This window comes from Dromiciops gliroides, chromosome 2, assembly GCF_019393635.1.
Source record: "Dromiciops gliroides isolate mDroGli1 chromosome 2, mDroGli1.pri, whole genome shotgun sequence".
Classification (NCBI taxonomy): domain Eukaryota; kingdom Metazoa; phylum Chordata; class Mammalia; order Microbiotheria; family Microbiotheriidae; genus Dromiciops; species Dromiciops gliroides.
This window is the reverse complement of record NC_057862.1, coordinates 386,252,989-386,269,928: the sequence shown is the minus strand read 5'-3', so window position 1 is coordinate 386,269,928 and position 16,940 is coordinate 386,252,989. Positions and strand designations below refer to the sequence as shown.

The 16,940-nt window shown below is 43.6% G+C and overlaps 1 protein-coding gene across 5 annotated transcripts in view; it reads right to left on the bottom strand.

Annotated features, from left to right (window-relative positions):
- RALGDS (ral guanine nucleotide dissociation stimulator) overlaps nucleotides 1-16,940 on the bottom strand; it is a 98,775-nt gene that overhangs the window by 44,028 nt on the left and 37,807 nt on the right. For 2 of the 5 annotated variants that reach the window (XM_043984992.1, XM_043984993.1), the window contains exon 1: nucleotides 3,119-3,462. The exons of 2 other annotated variants lie outside the window; for them this stretch is intronic. In XM_043984992.1, the coding sequence (XP_043840927.1) occupies nucleotides 3,119-3,349 (231 nt within the window). In that variant the 5' untranslated portion in view covers nucleotides 3,350-3,462. Of the gene's footprint in view, nucleotides 1-3,118; nucleotides 3,463-16,940 lie in introns of those variants that run through there. One more of the 5 variants, XM_043984991.1, reaches the window with a different exon arrangement.

The window sequence follows — 16,940 nt, the reverse complement described above, 5'->3', positions numbered from 1 at the left end:
GTCTCTATTAATGGAAGTCCATGAGGGCCTAACCTCTTGAAAGGTACAAATCACACTGCAAGTTCCAGGCAGGAGTGAGATTTGGCGGACTTCAAGACAGAGGTAACTGAATAGACGCCCAGATGTTGGGCAAGGCCCGGGGAAGGGAGCGGAGGAGCGGCAGGTTGGCTTAACTAGCACTGGTCTTCTAGGATATGGGGGAGGGAGGACAGCCTATTTTCCTAGCAGAGAGGCCTGAGCTATAATCAAAGATGGCCTTGGTCCGAAGCTCCCTGTTCCTGCCCAAACCCTGGCAAGCTATCGCCACGAGGAAATCCGCCCCAGGAGGGGAGAGGATGTTGGCAGGAGGGATGGGGACTTCCCCTCCTTCCCCCTGGGGGGCCTGATGGTAAATGAACATTGTGTTTCAGTTTCCTTCCCCAGGCCTCCTCTGCCAGGACCCTGGTTTTCTTTCCCCTAGCCAGAACTTTTACCCTTTAATTCTGAGGCGGCGGCAGCAGCATAGACTGAGGGAGAGAGGGAGGAGGCAGGCAGCTCCCAACACATCTGGGAACCAAGATGGAGGAGAAGACCTCCTTCCTGAGCGTCTCTGATGGCGTGGAGAAAGAAAAACATCCCAGGCTTGTGGTTTCCCCCCAACCCAACTTTCCTATCAAAGCCTGACTGCCAAGAATCAATCCAGGCTCTCCCTGTGCAAAAGGATTTATTTAGTGAGCCAGATTTCCTGCCAGACATAATGAAAACCAGATGAACCGCTGTAAACAGTGTCAAGACACCTCCCACCCTTCCTCGAGGGAGTCCTGGTTTGGGGCCTCTCCCTAAATGAGGCCCCAGTCACCTTCATGACCCCAAAATTCCCAGGAGCTAAAGGATGAGTGAAGGGTGAAAAGGCTGGCCAGGCTGGAGGTCATGGCCACAGGAAAGCTTTGCCACCTCCCATACAACAGATGGTCAGAGCGTTTCCATACCTTAAGCTTCCTAACCCTGTTAACCACACTCCTTCACTGTTTGAAGGACCCTGGGGTAACAGGGGAAATAGAGGTCAGCCATCTACCCCACTATGGCTTGGAACAGGGCCGCCGGGATATTGATTTAAAGGGTCCCTCCCTGGAAATGGGGCTCGAGCTGCCAAAAAGTTTTCCCCTTATTCAGCGAAAAGGCAAAGTGAGCCTAAAGGAAAAGCAGGGGAGAGATGATTAATATCTTCTAAGGACCCCCCACAGCTGCACACTCAATTGAGTGTATGCACTTGCTGTCTCTCTTACATATGTATGTACACACACACACACACACACACACACACACACACACACCACACATACACACAGAGGCACATACGTTCTAGCTTACACATCTGCAGTTCATCCTCGACCAACCAACCCCCCCGAGGCTCAGATATACAGGACAAGCTCTCTGCCTGATGAAATCATAGGTCTTCATGTCCACAATTCCTGCCCATCCTCCATCCAGTGCTGCCAATATTCTTCCCCCGCCCCCAACCCCTGATTCTCTGTGGTTTTTCCTAATGGCCCTTACAGGGCCTGGCCTTCTGCCTGGAAGTAATGGGATTGATATCTAAAGGACCCCAGAAGTGTTGGAGCCACTTGATCTGAGTCAGAATCCAGAATCATGCCAAGAGCTATAATCTTCTGCAGTGTGGAGATGCCCATGGTAGTCCTGGGGCCTTTGGGGTCCATAGAGGAGTCTTGGTCCATATCCCTGGATCTGACCTAAATTCACCTGGTTAAATTCTACCTAATTGACTCTAAGAGGCACCAGAGAGCAGGAAGGACGGTCAGTCAGGAGGTACTCAGAAGGCTGATAATTACATCATTTCTCTGGTGAACCATTTAAGGCCAAGGTGTATCGAGTAGGGGAGGAGAGAATGTTCAAACTATAGGTCGACTAGGCCCTGGGTTTTAAGTCCCTCAGATTTCCATGTCAACTGAGGCATGACCCTGTCTAACTACTCTATCTCCCCCTCCTCCCCTTCCAAAATATAATTTCGAAACTTTTCCCAAAGTGGAATGCAGGATCAGCTATTCCCCTGGTACCAAATTATAGACGCCCTCTTATGCTCCATCTGTATAGTCAGATGGTTGGTATCTTCAGCACATACCTGGATTACATCCTTTGTATCATCTAGAGTGGTAGGAAGCCATAAATTAGAAGTGATGGTAGTGGAAAGAATGTTGGAATGGGTGGCAGGAGACATGGATAGGTTCTAGTTCAAGGGTAGGAACTGACTAGAAATGTAACCTTGATGCTTCCCTTCCCAGGGACTCAGTTTCCCCCATCTGTAAAAGGAGGTTGGCTGAGATGGTCTATAAGATCCCTTCCAATTCCAGAAATTCACAAAATTTTACAAACTTAGAGCTGGAAAAGGCTTTATATCTTAGCCATTCCAACACTTTAATTTTATAGATAGGGAAAGTGAGGTCCAATGAGAAGTTGCTTCCCCCAAATCACATCGTTTAAGCTGGTACTAGAACCCAGGTCTGCTGACTGCCCAGTTTTCTAGAAACAAAAGGTTTCTCATCTAGGACTTGTGAGTTCCTTAAATGTAAGGACCTTTGCTTACTGTTACACTTTCCTGGCTCACCCCCTCAAGTCGGCTTGAAACAGTTTTTAGATGTTTGACAACAATCAAAATACTATAAATGTCAGCAACTCACTTTAACTTGCGATGTATGGTTTGAAGAAGGTTTTACTGATGGGGGCGAAAGCGAAAGGAAGAGGCATCTTTGACACCATAAGAACAGAATGAATTCTGGTCCGAAGTTGAATCACTAATATTAGGAAAGTGAACTGATCTCTCCCAATAGCGCCCCCACCCCGAGAATCTGAAAGGAGGGAATATTTACTCTTCGATTTTCCACAAGACATTTAAAAATGGGGGAGGGGTGTGTATGTGGGATGGGCAAGGTTGACATTTGTAGTAGAGAGGAGCAATGGTGGAAGGATGGAGGTGACAGGAGAAGTAATTGAGGCAGATCCTGAGACTACGCTTCCTCGGACCCCCAACCCACCTTCCCATCACAGCCCCAGCCCAGTCCCTGTCTCCCCGGGCATGTCTCGGCCCCACCTGCATCCAGCTCTCCCTCCACCCCACGCTCACCTCCAGGCGCGGCAGGTCGGGGTCCAGCTGAGTAAAGCTGTGCAGCACCACCGGGCTGCTGTCGGCGGGGGCCACCTCGAGGCGTACGGCGTCCCACAGGCTGCGGCTACGCCGAGAGCCCGGGAACATGCTCTCGGAAGCGCTGCCGCCAGCCCCGGATTGCTCATGCTTGTGCTGCTGCGGCGGCAGCGACTGTCCCCGCGGCGGCTCGGACCACATGAGCTGCACCATGGAGGTCCGCAGGGAGCGGGCGGGCGGCGCCCCCGGCCCGCCGGCCGGCCCCGGCCCCTCGGGCCCCAGGCACTGGGCTAGCAAGTCGGGCGGCCGGAGCGCTGGGCTGTGCTGCGCTCCGCGCTCTGCGCCGGGCTCCGGCCCCGGGCTGATGTCAGGAGCTGGGGGAGGAGTCCGGAGGCGGGGCCCCGAACGGCACCAGACGGCCAGAGGGCCGGGAGGCGGGCAAAGTCTGGACTGGGCGGGCAACGTCTGGGGGCGGGATCCCCCAGCTCGGAGGGGAAGAGGGGAGAAGGGTGAACTGAGCCAAGAGCGGGGCCCAGGAAGGGAAGAAAGTGGGGCGGGAGAGAGTGGGATCCGGATCAGGGAGATGCGCTGCTAAGTGCGCTTTGTTTTCCATCTCGAATACATTACACCTAAAGTAAAATGTTTAGTTAGCTGTGGTTGGGTCTTATCTCCTAACTACACTTGTCAACGCCAAGAAAGGAAAAGGAATAAGCATTTATACAGTCTCCTATGGGCTAAGCTCTTTACAAATATTATTTCATTTGATGCTCGCAACCTAAGAGGTAGGAGTTATCATCCTCGTTTTATAGTTGAGGAAACTGAGGCAAAGATGAGCTGAGTGACTTAGTTACACAGGTAATGTCTGAGGTCGTATTTGAACTCAGGTCTTCCTGATTCCATGCCCAGCACTCTACCCACTGTGATTCTATCTTAAACTTGTCTTTTCTTTCTTTTTCTTTTCTTTTTTTTTGGGGGGGGCAGGGCAATGAGGATTAAGTGACTTGCCCAGGGTCACACAGCTAGTATCAAGTGTTTGAGGCAGGATTTTGTGTGTGTGTGTGTGTGTCAATTGGGGCTAAGTGACTTGCCCAGGGTCACACAGCCAGTGTTAAGTGTCTGAGGTCGGATTTGAACTCAGGTCCTCCTGAATCCAGGGTCAATGCTCTATCCACTGCGCCACCTAGCTGTCCCCATCTTAAACTTGTTACCTCCACCCTACCGACCACTACCTAACACAGGTTCTCGGCATACAGCATTTGCCTAATGTTTGTAAAATAGACGAATAAATGAATGATGAATAAGGAGCCTTCACGAAATGAATGGTGATTCTATGTTGGTGCACTGGAACTGTTGTTAGCGTGCCTCTGGGAGTTGTCTGATGAATGTCAGCTAACATCTGTACCTAGAGTATCCCTGGGGAGCCCCATCAGTGACCTGGGCTCCTCTCCGCCTCCTCTGCCGGGGAGAGATGGCAATTTTGCCGGAATCTACCTCTGCCGGCTGCACTTCCCTTTGCCGGCCTGAAGGGTTTCTATCTGGAGCAGAGTGGGGCAGACGGCTCCGTGCAGGTCAGGGGTTCTTTTAATCTTTTGGTGTTATGGGCCTCTCAAAGCATATGCTCTTATTTTTCAGAATAATATTTTTAAATGCATAAAATCAAAATAAAACACATAGGATTACAAAGGGAACAAATGATCTTGAAATGGTCGTCAAAATATTCTTTATAAGTTCACGTGCCCTGGTTAAGAAACTCTTCTCTCTAGGTTTGATACTTCATAGGTTTGGGGTGGGGGAAAGAGGTGGAGACCCTGGGCGGATCTCCATTTATGAAGAGAGATCCACCAGTGGAAGCAGCGTAGTACTGGCAAGCACAGAGGTTCGGACCTGGATTCAAATTCCATCTCTGATCAAGTCACTTAAGCTTCCTGGGCCCATTTCCAAATATCCATGAATGAAAGGGCTGGCCTAAATGCCTTTCCAGGTTCCTTCTAGCTCTGTCTGGGTTTGTGATGTGACTGATGTAATCTAACCACGATGGCTGGTGAAATCTGCAATTTCCGAGCAACGTAGGAGTGGGGCAGCAAGAGCAGCATCCTGGAGATTTTCACTATGGGTTAACTAAGAGGGCAGAAGGGGTTAACTCTGAAAACAGTCCCCTAGGCCAGGAATGAAAGTGTCTTTCTCCAGCTAGTCCCTCCCAAGGGGCAAACGCTCTACTCAGCCCATGACTCCCTGGGTGGTACATTTAATTAGTGTTATCTCCTCTAGGGAGGGAATAGACCTAGTGTTATTATCCCCATGTCACAGACTAAGACAGAGATGCAGAGAAGTTGAGGGTCCCTTTTAGCAGTCAAGCAACTGACAGGTCTGGGAGAATTAAAGAAGAGAGAGAGCAGAAAGAGGTATCTAAGCCTGGGAGCAATCATTAAGAGTAATTTACATGTATGTGGCAGTCTGCATTATAGTGACTGCTTTCACACATTCACAATTTCAACTGGTCCCCACAATAAACTAGACAGCTAGACCAGAACAGGTATTGCTATCATTACTTTATTTACAGAAAAAGAAACTGAGGCTCTGAAAAGTGAAAGATCTAGTAAATACGAGCCATAAGTTGAAATCAGTCTCTTGACTTTCACTTGTCCAGAGCTCTCTTTCACTCCCACTTCCACCCCCACCTTCCTCCATGGCTTCTGGCTGGTTGATTACAATCTGCCTTAAAGTGACTGTTCCTGGACCTGACCAGGATTTCAAAGATGTTTTCTGTCCAAAAACATACCAGTGAACTTGCAACAGTCCAAGACACATCTACGAATTAAAGGGAGTCTATTCCCCGGACCCTTCTAAGCACAGTCACTCTTTCACCCCATCCCCATCCTTTCCTCCTGATAGCACATCTTTCCCAAATTAATCACTTTATTTAATCAATTTAATTTATTTTGTGTAGACTTGCATGTTGTTGTGCTCTTCTTCCCCCACTCCCGAGGTGGGGGACAAGCGAAGTTTGCCTGGGCCACATGGCTGGTAGTTAAATTGAGTGTTGCTTGATTGATTCTCTTCCCTGCTAGGCCTTACCTCCACTCTCCTACAGCTAAAGTGGCAACAGAGGCTACAGGGAAAACAAGACAAAACCTGAAAGTACAATATTCTGAGCGTCTAGAGTCTAGAGAAAGGCCCCCCTAAACAGATGTTTCTGGAGTTGTGTCCTCCCCCAAAAGTCTCTCACTCATGAGATCTCCTTTCAAGTCTCCCCCAAAGAAATTCAGTCTCTGAGCCCCCTCCCTTCCTCAAGGGCCTCACAAAGATGTCATCTGAATGCCAGAAGCAGGAGTGACTTCCTCTACATGGTGAGGGACCACGTGCGACTAGAACCCCTGTCTCCTCACTTTTATTTCATCATTCTGTGACCACCAATTCCCTGCCCCCATGAGGGAAGCCCAAGCTGAGGCCATAGTGCTGAATCAGGAAGGAACCCTCTGTGACTCAGCTCCCTGGTGTAATCACTACCCCATGCTTCGAGCCTCCCACAGAGTAATTCCCTACACCCCCTCCCAAACAGCACATACACTATATGCCTGGCCTGACTGGCTTCCTGTGAGTTGCCAAGGGTGAAATCTAGGACAGCTAGGGTACACCCAATTCTAGGTATAGGAGATTCCAGAAAGTGGTCTTTCCCCCCTTACCCCCAATGACTATATATAAACAAAGAAACTTTAGGAGGCCAGGGTAGCTTAGAGATTGCAAGCTAGACCTATAAAATGGGGGGGGGAACAGGGATGACCAGGTAGAAGGTGCCCCAGAAATGCCTTCTGATGGATCTCCTGTTCTAAGACCCTGGCTCAGCAAGACAGAGGTGGCTTGAGGGTAAAAGTGGTCAGATTCAGAATTGATTCATTCAGCAAGCATTTTGAGTGCCTCTTCTACACAAGGTGCTATGCTGTGAATCAGCATAGCCTTGTAACCACAATATCACCCTACAGGTGTTTAATTCAATAGCATTTAATAAGTACCTACTATGTGCAAAATGCACTTTGCTTGGTGCCAAAGAAACAAGGACAACAATGAAAGATAGTCTATGTCCTTAAGAAGCTTAAAAGCTAACCACTGTTTTTTCCTCCTTCCTGCCCACTAAGGCTGATTAAACTGCTACTGCAAGTTATTTGCATGGCCATAACTAGGGTCTAATAAGCAGAGCTGTGCACCAGGGTGCTGAAATTTACAAGGTGAACACTTCTTCCCCATAGTAGTTGAACACCTGGTCCTTCCCCCACTCCCTCTTCTCCCTCACCAGCATGGGCCAAGCTACTCTTCAGGAGAATAGGAATCTCAATCATCAGAATGTTTGAGGAACTCCTCTTTGGCAATGACCTTCTAAGCCCCAGATATGCATTGTAACTATTCTTGGCGATGGAAATTCTTTTAAAATGAATTTTTTAAAAATGGTTTGTTGAAGAGTTTTGGCTTTACTTCTTCATTACTCTTCTTCAAATTGAATCTTACTTTGTGACAAAGATAAATAATTAAGAAAAATTAATTAAAAATAAAAAAGAATCACAGAATTTGAGGTTTCAAAAGGGATCACAACAGCCATCTGTTTCAACCCATACTCCAAGGAATTCCCATTATAATATTCCCAACAAGTAGTCTTCTAAGTTCTGCTTGAAGACCTCTAAGAAAAGGGAGCCATTCCATTTTTGGATAGCTTGAATTGTTAGTAAATTTTCCTTTAAAATCAAGCCTAAATTTGCCTTTTTACAACTTCTACCCTTTATTCCTAGTTCTCTCTGGGGTCAAATAGAACAAGACTAATCTGTCCTCCACTTGATAGAGCACTGGGCTTGGAGTCAGGAAGACCTGAGTTAAAATTCAGCCTTAGACACTTATTAGTTGTGTGACCCTAGGTAAGTCACTTTACCTCTGTCTACTTCAGTTTCCTCATGTGTAAAATGGGGGTAATTATAACACCTACCTCCCAATGTGATGATCAAATGACATGATATTTGTAAAGCACTTAGCACAGTTTCTGGCTCATTTGTTGTTTAGTTGTTTCAGTCACATTTGACTCTTCATGAACCTATTTAGAGTTTTCTTGACAAAGATACTGGAATGGTTTGTCATTTCCTTCTCCAGCTCATTTTCCAGATGAAGGACAGGAGAAAATAGGGTTAACTGACTTGCCCAGGGTCATATGGCTAGTAAGTATCTGAAGTCAAATTTGAACTCCCATCCTTCTGATTTCAGGGCTGTTATTCTATCCACTCCATCACCTAGCTGCCCTTTCTTTCTTTCTTTATTTTTTTAGTGAGGCAATTGGGGTTAAGTGACTTGCCCAGGGTCACACAGCTAGTAAGTGTTAAGTGTCTGAGGCCACATTTGAACTCAGGTCCTCCTGACTCCAGGGCTGGTGCTCTATCTACTGAGCCACCTAGCTGCCCCCTCTTTCTTTCTTTTTTAAAAACGGTATTTTATTTTTTCCAATTACATATAAAGTCAAATTTTAACATTGATTTTTTAAAAACTGAGTTCTGAATTTTCTCCCCTCTCTCTAAGACGGTAAGCAATTTGATATAGGTTATGTACGAGCAATCATGTAAAACATATTTCCACATTAGTCATGTTGTGAAAGAAGAAACAGACCAAAAGGAGAAACACACACACACACACACACACACACACACACACACAAATAAAGTGAAAACAGTATACTTTGATTTGCATTCAGACTCTATTGGTTCTTTCTCTTGGATGTGAACAGCATTTTTTATCATGAGTCCTTTGTAATTGTCTTGGATCACTGTATTGCCGAGAAAAGCTAAGTCATACATAGCTGATCATTGTACAATGTTGCTCTTACTGTGTATAATGTTCTCCTGGCTCTTCTCATTTCATTTTGTATCAATTCATGTTAAGTCTTTTCAGGTTTTTCTGAAATCTGCCTCCTTGTCATTTCTTATAGCACAAAAGTATTCCAATACATTCATATACCACAATTTGTTCAGCCATTCCCCAACTGATGGGCATCCCTTCAATTTCTAATTCTTTGCCACCACAAAAGCTAGCTGCCCTTACTAGCACATAGAATGCACTTAATAAACACTTCTTTCCTTCTTCCTTGACCTTTTCTCTTTTTCCTTCCTTCCCCCCTCCCAGGTCTTCTTTTATTCAGGCTAAATACTTCCTTCATCACTTATGTCATGGATTCAAGGTCCTTCACCAATTTGAATATCCAGAATTGAACATAATTCTCTAGATCAGCAGTTTTCAAAATGTAGTCTGGGGATACTCAGGGGATCTTCCAAGTCCTTTCAGAGAGTCTAAGAAGTGAAAACTATCTTTATCAAAATACTAATATGTTTTAATTCTTTAGGTGGTAAATATCAATACTTACGATCACTCTTCTCCTTGATACCGGCCTCCTGGCTGTTTTATGAACAAAATGCTCTATTCTTTGGCTCTGGTCATTTTCTCTGGTTGCCCCCCATGCCTGAAATGTTGTCCCTCCTCATCTCAGCCTCCTGGCTTCCTTTATGTCTCAACTAAAACCAATTAAAATCATCTTCTACAGGAAGCCTTTCCCAACCCCTCTCAATTCTAGTGCCTTCCCCTATGTTAAACAATCTATCCTGTATGTAGCTTTTTTGGTACAAATTTATTTTCTTGTTGTCTCCCTCATTAGATTGTGAGCTCCTTGAAGGTGTCTTTTGCCTCTTTTTGTATTCCCAGCACTTAGCACATAGCCCAGCTTAATATATATCTATTGACTGAGATAACTTACAAAAACAAAAGTTCTTTTGGGGTCCTCAATAATTTTTAAGAGTATAAAGACATCCTGAAACCAAAATGTTTGAGAACCGATGGATTTAGATGTCTAGTTAGGGCAGAGTACAGTGAGAAGATCGCCTCCCTATTCTTGGAAGCTCTGTACCTCATTAAAACATCCTTTACATCCAGAGAATGCCCATCAACTGGGGAATGGCTGAACAAGTTGTGGTGTATGAATGTAATGAAATACTATTGTTCTATAAGAAATGACTAGCAGGCAGATTTCAGAAAAACCTGGGAAGACTTCAGTGAAACGAAGTAAGTGAAGTGAGCAGAACCAGGAGAACATTGTACACAGTAACAGCAACATTGTGTGATAATCAACTGTGATACTTAGCTCTTCTCAGCAATACAATGATCCAAGACAATTCCAAAGGACTCATGATGGAAAACACTCTCCACATCCAGAAAAAAGAACTGTGGAATCTGAATGCAGATTGAACCATACTATTTCTACCCTTGTTTGTTTTTTTTCTTTTTTGAGGTTTTTCCCTTTTGTTCTGATTCTTCTTTCACAACATGACTAATGCAGAAATATGTTTAATATGATTGTACATATATAGCCTATATCAGATTGTTTTCTGTCTTGGGGAGGGGGGAAGGGAAGGGAGGGAGGGAGAAAAATTTGGAACTCAAAATCTTATAAAAACAAATGTTGAAAACGTTTAAAAAAGAAAGAAATATCCTTTACAATGACCACATTTGAGTATGTATACAAAATGTGGTCTTATTAGCCTCCATCTCTCTGCTATGAAACCAAAGGATGTTTCATTATCTATTCTCTGGGACCTTTGCTGGTTTTTCCAATTATTATTTTAAAGTGAATTTTAAATTTAACTTTTTTTCAATTTGATAAATAATTATCAAATGCCTGCTCTAGGCAAGATTCTAGACTGGATTGTAAAGCTAATTTTTTTTTAAAGCCCAAAGTCATTTGAAGCTAAGCTTGGTATAGTGGTGAGGACAAGAGAGTTTAACCCCATTTTAATAAAGTTTAGACAAAATTTTATACAACCTACCAATATCTTAACATCATATATCAACAACTCACACCACACTAACACATCAACTCTTTATGCTTTGGGACAGCTAGGTGGCACAGTGGATAGAGCACTGGCCCTGAAGTTAGGAGGATCTGAGTTCAACTCTCACTTCAGACACTAGCTGTGTGACCCTGGGGTAAGTCACTTAACCCCAATTGCCTTAAAAGAACCAGGGCCATCTCCAATTGTCCTGATATGTACCTCTCCAGATGGCTCTGGAGGAAAGACTGGGGTTTGGTGACCTTGCACAGACCTCTCTCACTTAAAAATCTAATTCAAAGCAAGTCATGACATCATCCAATGTCATGCCCCTCTTTGGGAACAAAGGACAAACAACCACAATATGTTATATATAATGTATGCCAGGACAAACTTGAAATGACTTAGATGTAAAAAATTCAATCATAAACAATTTAAAGGCACAGGAAAGGAAATACTTGTTATAATTGTAGATAGAGGGAAAGTCCATGACTAAATAAGGGAGAGGATACAAAAACAAAATAGGCAATTTTTATTACATAAAATTTAAAAGGTTTTGCAGAAATAAAACAAATGTAGTTCAAATCAAAAGGGAAACAAGTCATTGAGAGGGGGAAAAAAGTCACTGCAGCAAATTTCTCTGATATAGGTCTGTGTCCAAGATAAATAAGGAGTTGATTCAAATATATAAGAACAAGAGCCATTCCCCAATAAATAAATGGTCAAAGGTCATAAACAAGGAGTTCTAAGGATGAAGCCAAGGCTATTAACAATGGTATGAAAATGCTCCAAATTACTAAAAAATAAGAGAAAAACAAGTGAAAATAACTCTGAGGTTTCATCTTACCCTCATAAGATTAGCAAAAATGACTAAAAAAAGAATGTACAATTACTGGTGCATCTTTGGTATGATAAGTACTCTTTTTTTTATGAGATATTTTATTTTTTCCGTTACATGTAAAGATAGTTCTCAACTTTTGTTTATACATGCTTTACAATTTCAGATTTTTCTCCCTCCCTCCCCTCCCTCCCCCCTCCCCTAGACAGCAGGTAATCTGATATAGGTTATATCTATATATCTCTATACATAAACATATAGATATATATATACACACACATATATATATATATATACACATAATAACATTAATCCTATTTCTGCATTAATCCTGTTACAAGAGAAAGAATCAGAGCAGTGATGCAAAACCTCAAAATAGAAAAAAAAAACAACAGCACCCACAACAAAAGAAATAATATGGTTCAATCAGCATCTATACTCCACAGTTCTTTCTTTCTTTTTTTTTCTTGGATTTGGAGATCCTCTTCTATCATGAGTTCCCTGGAACTCTTCTGTACCATTGCATTGGTGAGAAGAATATAGTCCATCACAGTAGGTCAACACTCAATGTTGATGATACTGTGTACAATGTTCTTCTGGTTCTGTTCATCTCACTCATCATCAGCTCACGCAAGACCCTCCAGGTTTCTCTGAACTCCTCCTGCTCATCATTTCTTATAGCACAATAGTATTCCATTGTATTCATATACCACAACTTGTCCAGCCATTCCCCAATTGATGGGCACCCCCTCAACTTCCAATTCCTTGCTACCACGTAAAGAGCAGCTATAAATATTTTTGTACATGTGGGTCCCTTTCCCCCTTCCATGATTTCTTTGGGCAAAAGACCTAAAAGTGGGATTGCTGGGTCAAAGGGTATGCACAGCTTTATCGCCCTTTGGGCATAATTCCAAATTGCTCTCCAGAATGGTTGGATCAGCTCACAGCTCCACCAACAATGCATTAGTGTTCCAATTTTCCCACAGCCTCTCCAACATTTATTATCTTCCTTTTTTGTCATTTTAGCCAATCTGATAGGTGTCAGGTGGTACCTCAGAGTTGTTTTAATTTGCATCTCTCTAATCATTAGAGACTTAGAGCATTTTTTCATATGGGAATAGATAGCTTTGGTTTCTTCATCAGAAAACTGCCTGTTCATATCCTTTGACCATTTCTCAACTGGGGAATGACTTGGATTCTTATAAATTTGATTTAATTCCCTATATATTTTAGAGATGAGGCCTTTATCAGAAGCACTGGCCTCAAAAATTGTTTCCCAGCTTTCTGCCTCCCTTCCAATTTTGGATGCATTGCTTCTGTTTGTACAAAAATTTTTTAATTTAATATAATCAAAATCATCCACTTTGCATTTTATAATATACTCTATCTCATGTTTGGTCAAAAACTGTTCTCCTTTCCAAAGATCTGATAAGTACACTATTCCTTTCTCTCCTAATTTACCTATGGTATCACCTCTTATGTCTAAATCATGTATCCATTTTGACCTTATTTTAGTATAAGGTGTAAGATGTTGGTCTAAGCCTAATTTCTGCCATACTATCTTCCAGTTTTCCCAGCAGTTTTTGTCAAATACTGAGTTCCTATCCCAGAAGCTGGAGTCTTTGGGTTTATCAAACACTACATTACTAGTGTCATTTACTGCTGCATTTCCTGAGCCTAGCCTATTCCATTGATCTACCACCCTATTTTTTAGCCAGTACCAGATAGTTTTGATGACTGCCGCTTTATTGTAAAGCTCCAGGTTTGGTACCACTAACCCACCTTCCTGTGAATTTTTTTTCATTATTTCCCTGGATATTCTTGATTTTTTGTTTTTCCATATGAATTTTGTTATTATTTTTTCTAGCTGTATAAAATAATTTTTAGGTAGCCTGATTGGTATGGCACTGAATAAGTAAATTAATTTAGGCAGTATTGTCATTTTTACTATATTAGCTCTGCCTATCCATGAGCAATTGATATCTTTCCAATTATTTAGATCTGATAAGTACTCTTGATGAAGCTGTGTATTGGTCCAGCCATTTTGTAAAACAATTTGTATCTATGCCCATGTAGTCACTAAAGTGTGCATTGCCTCTGATCCCATGAAACCACTATTAGGCCTATACCCTAAAGAATATAGTGAATGGTATGGGAAAAGTCTTAAATGAACAGAAATATGTATAGCAGCTACATTTGTTTAAATAAAAAATTGGAAATCACAGGAATCCCCATCAATTGAGGAATGGTTGAATAAATTGTGGTGTATGAATATAATAAACTGCTGTGGCTCAGTAAAAAATTACAAAAGACTTGTATGAACTGATGCAGAGTAAAGTTAGCAGAATCAGGAGAAGTTATAATGTTATACTACACAACTATAATATTGTAGAGAAAAATGCTTTTGAAAAAAAATAAGAACTCTGTTGAAATAAACAACCATAATGCTAGAGGGCCAATGATGAAGCATGCTATTGACCTTCTGACAGAAGTACAGAATGAGACATAAATTTTGGGACACAGTCAATATAGGAATTTGTTTTCCTTGACTTTGCATATTTGTAACAAAGGTTTTGGGTTTTTTTTCAATGAGGGCGGAGGGGGGCAGCTAGGTGGAGCAGTAGATAGAGCACTGGCCCTGAATTCAGGAGGACCTGAGTTCAAATCCAGCCTCAGACACTTATTAGCTGTGTGACCCTGGGCAAGTCACTTAGTCCTGTTTGCCTCAGTTTCCTCATCTGTCAAATGGGCTGGAGCAGGAAATGGCAAACCACTCCAGTATCTCCGCCAAGAAAACCCCAAATGAGGGCCTGAAGAGTTGGACACAACTGAGATGACTAAACAAAAAGTGCTGGAGCTTACTCTGTGGCTTCTACACTCTGAGATCATCCCCAAAGTTCTGGAAATGTTCTGAACAATGGGGACTACATTGAAATCAGTGTACAACCTTCTAAAAGGAATAGATAATCCTCACTTGCACAGGTAAGTTTGGGGATCATCCGGTTTCATTACTTTATAGTTACTTCCCTTCCCTCTGTCTTACCCTTCCTTTCTTACTCCTGCCTTCCATGTCTCCCCCACCCCCAGTCCAAACAAACCTGTACCTATCTTTTTCCAACTCACCCAGAACCCTCCCACTTCCTCTGCATCAATCCAGCATGCTACAGGTAACACAAAATGGCGTAGTGGAAAAACCATTGAATCAGGAATCATAAGACCTGGGTTCTACCAAGACCTCTGCCACTTCCTTCCGATGTGACCTTGGTTAAATCGTTTAACCAACCTCTCTGGGCATATGTCATAAAGTCATGGAGCTAAAGCTGGAAAGGACCTCTGAAGTCACTAAGTCCAGGCCCCTCATTTTGTAGACTAAGAAATTGGTGAGGGGCGGCTAGGTGGTACAGTGGATAAAGCACCAGCCCTGGATTCAGGAGGACCTGAGTTCAAATCCAGACTCAGATACTTGACACTTGCTAGCTGTGTGACCCTGGGCAAATCACTTAACCCCCATTGCCCCGCCAAAAAAAAAAAAAAGAAAAGAAAAAAGAAAAAAATTGGTGACCAGAGAGGTTGAATTGCTCAAGGTCATAAAGGGCATAAGTCATGGGCTAGAAGTCAAGGTGAAGTCCCATGATTCCAAATTCAGTACTCTTTCCATTGTACCCCATTTCCTCCCAGATTCTTTCCAGTCCTAATGTTTTGTGATCTGAGGCAGAGGGAAAGGGGAAAGGACTCTATGGTCTGGAGGAACGCTGACCTGGAGACTAACATTCTCACTGGAGACCAACTAAGGCAAGACCCTCAGTGGTAAGCAGGAAAATCATGGTCAAACAACCCCAAGGAGTAGAGCTCTACCTCTAACTTCTCTGGGCATGTTTCCTCCTCTGCAAAGTAATACTTTACGTGCCTGAAATTATACTTCATGTGCTTACCCTGCCCAGTCAGCACTGCTGTTTGGGAAGATCAAATGAGATGAGGATGATGTGAAAGGGCTTTGAAATAGTATAAAGAGCAGTTCAAGTGTGAGAGATTATTACTAATCTTTGTTTCATCCTGTCAACACCCCCACTTAAAACTACCTCCTGCAGGAAGCCTTCCCTGATTACTCTAGCTGCTCCTAGTCTTGATGTTTATATCGTTAGCCTTTCTTGTACAAAGCTCCACTATTGATGTCTCCCTTTGAAGTGTTCAAACCTACGAAATCACTCAGCTTTTGCCAATCTCACCCTCTTCCTCTTCTCCCCTGCCTTTCTCCTGTGAGGCCCAGCTAGCTTTGCTGGGTCTGTGTCAGCAATGGAGATCCCTACCAGGAGGCTGGCTCGACTTTTGCCTAGAGCTCTGAGATTGGCTCTGGAGTGATTGAGGGTAAAGTTAATACCTCTAGGCTCCTACTGTGAGGTGGCTAGCCCTGGGCTGGAAGCCTCCACCCAACAACCAACAGCTAGGGCCAGAAGAAACAAACACAGTGCTCAGGTTGCCCACTGAGAGATGTGTGATCCTTAGGAATAATCTATCCTCCATGTTCTCATGAATACTCCTGCCCCTTCTCTCATCCCAGGACACTGCTCACTACCACACAGGTTGATTGGAGAAGGACACTTTGTCCTGACCACCCAGAAACACTATCCTTCTAGACTGTGAGTTGCCATCATAGCCGCTATCACCAAAGGGAGAGGAGTAGATATAATGAGCTCATCTTGTCTATTCTCCTGCTTTGGGGCAGGACAGTGCCTGATCATTCTATATTGATGAGTCCCTGTTCAGTCTATTTTTAGACTTCTACTGAGGGACTCCTGGGAGGAGGGTGTTGGCAACTTCTCCAGCCACGCCCTGTGTGTCTCCTTGGTCATTTCTTGGCACCCAGCATTACCTCATTCCTCACCTGCTTCTGTGGTTCATGGGGCAGTCCCGTGTGGCAGAGGTGAATAGGCGGCCAGCTACATTTACAAGTCTTGATGAGGTTAGAGAGCCCCATAGGGTAGGGCCCCTGGCTCAACCATGCTTCCTGAGATTAATCCATAAGAGCTTCCTGCCTCAGACCCCAAGGGGAAGTAAGATGCTATTACCTTTGGTCTCAAGCTACACTGAGCCAGATGATATAAAGACCAGGGCTCAGACTGAA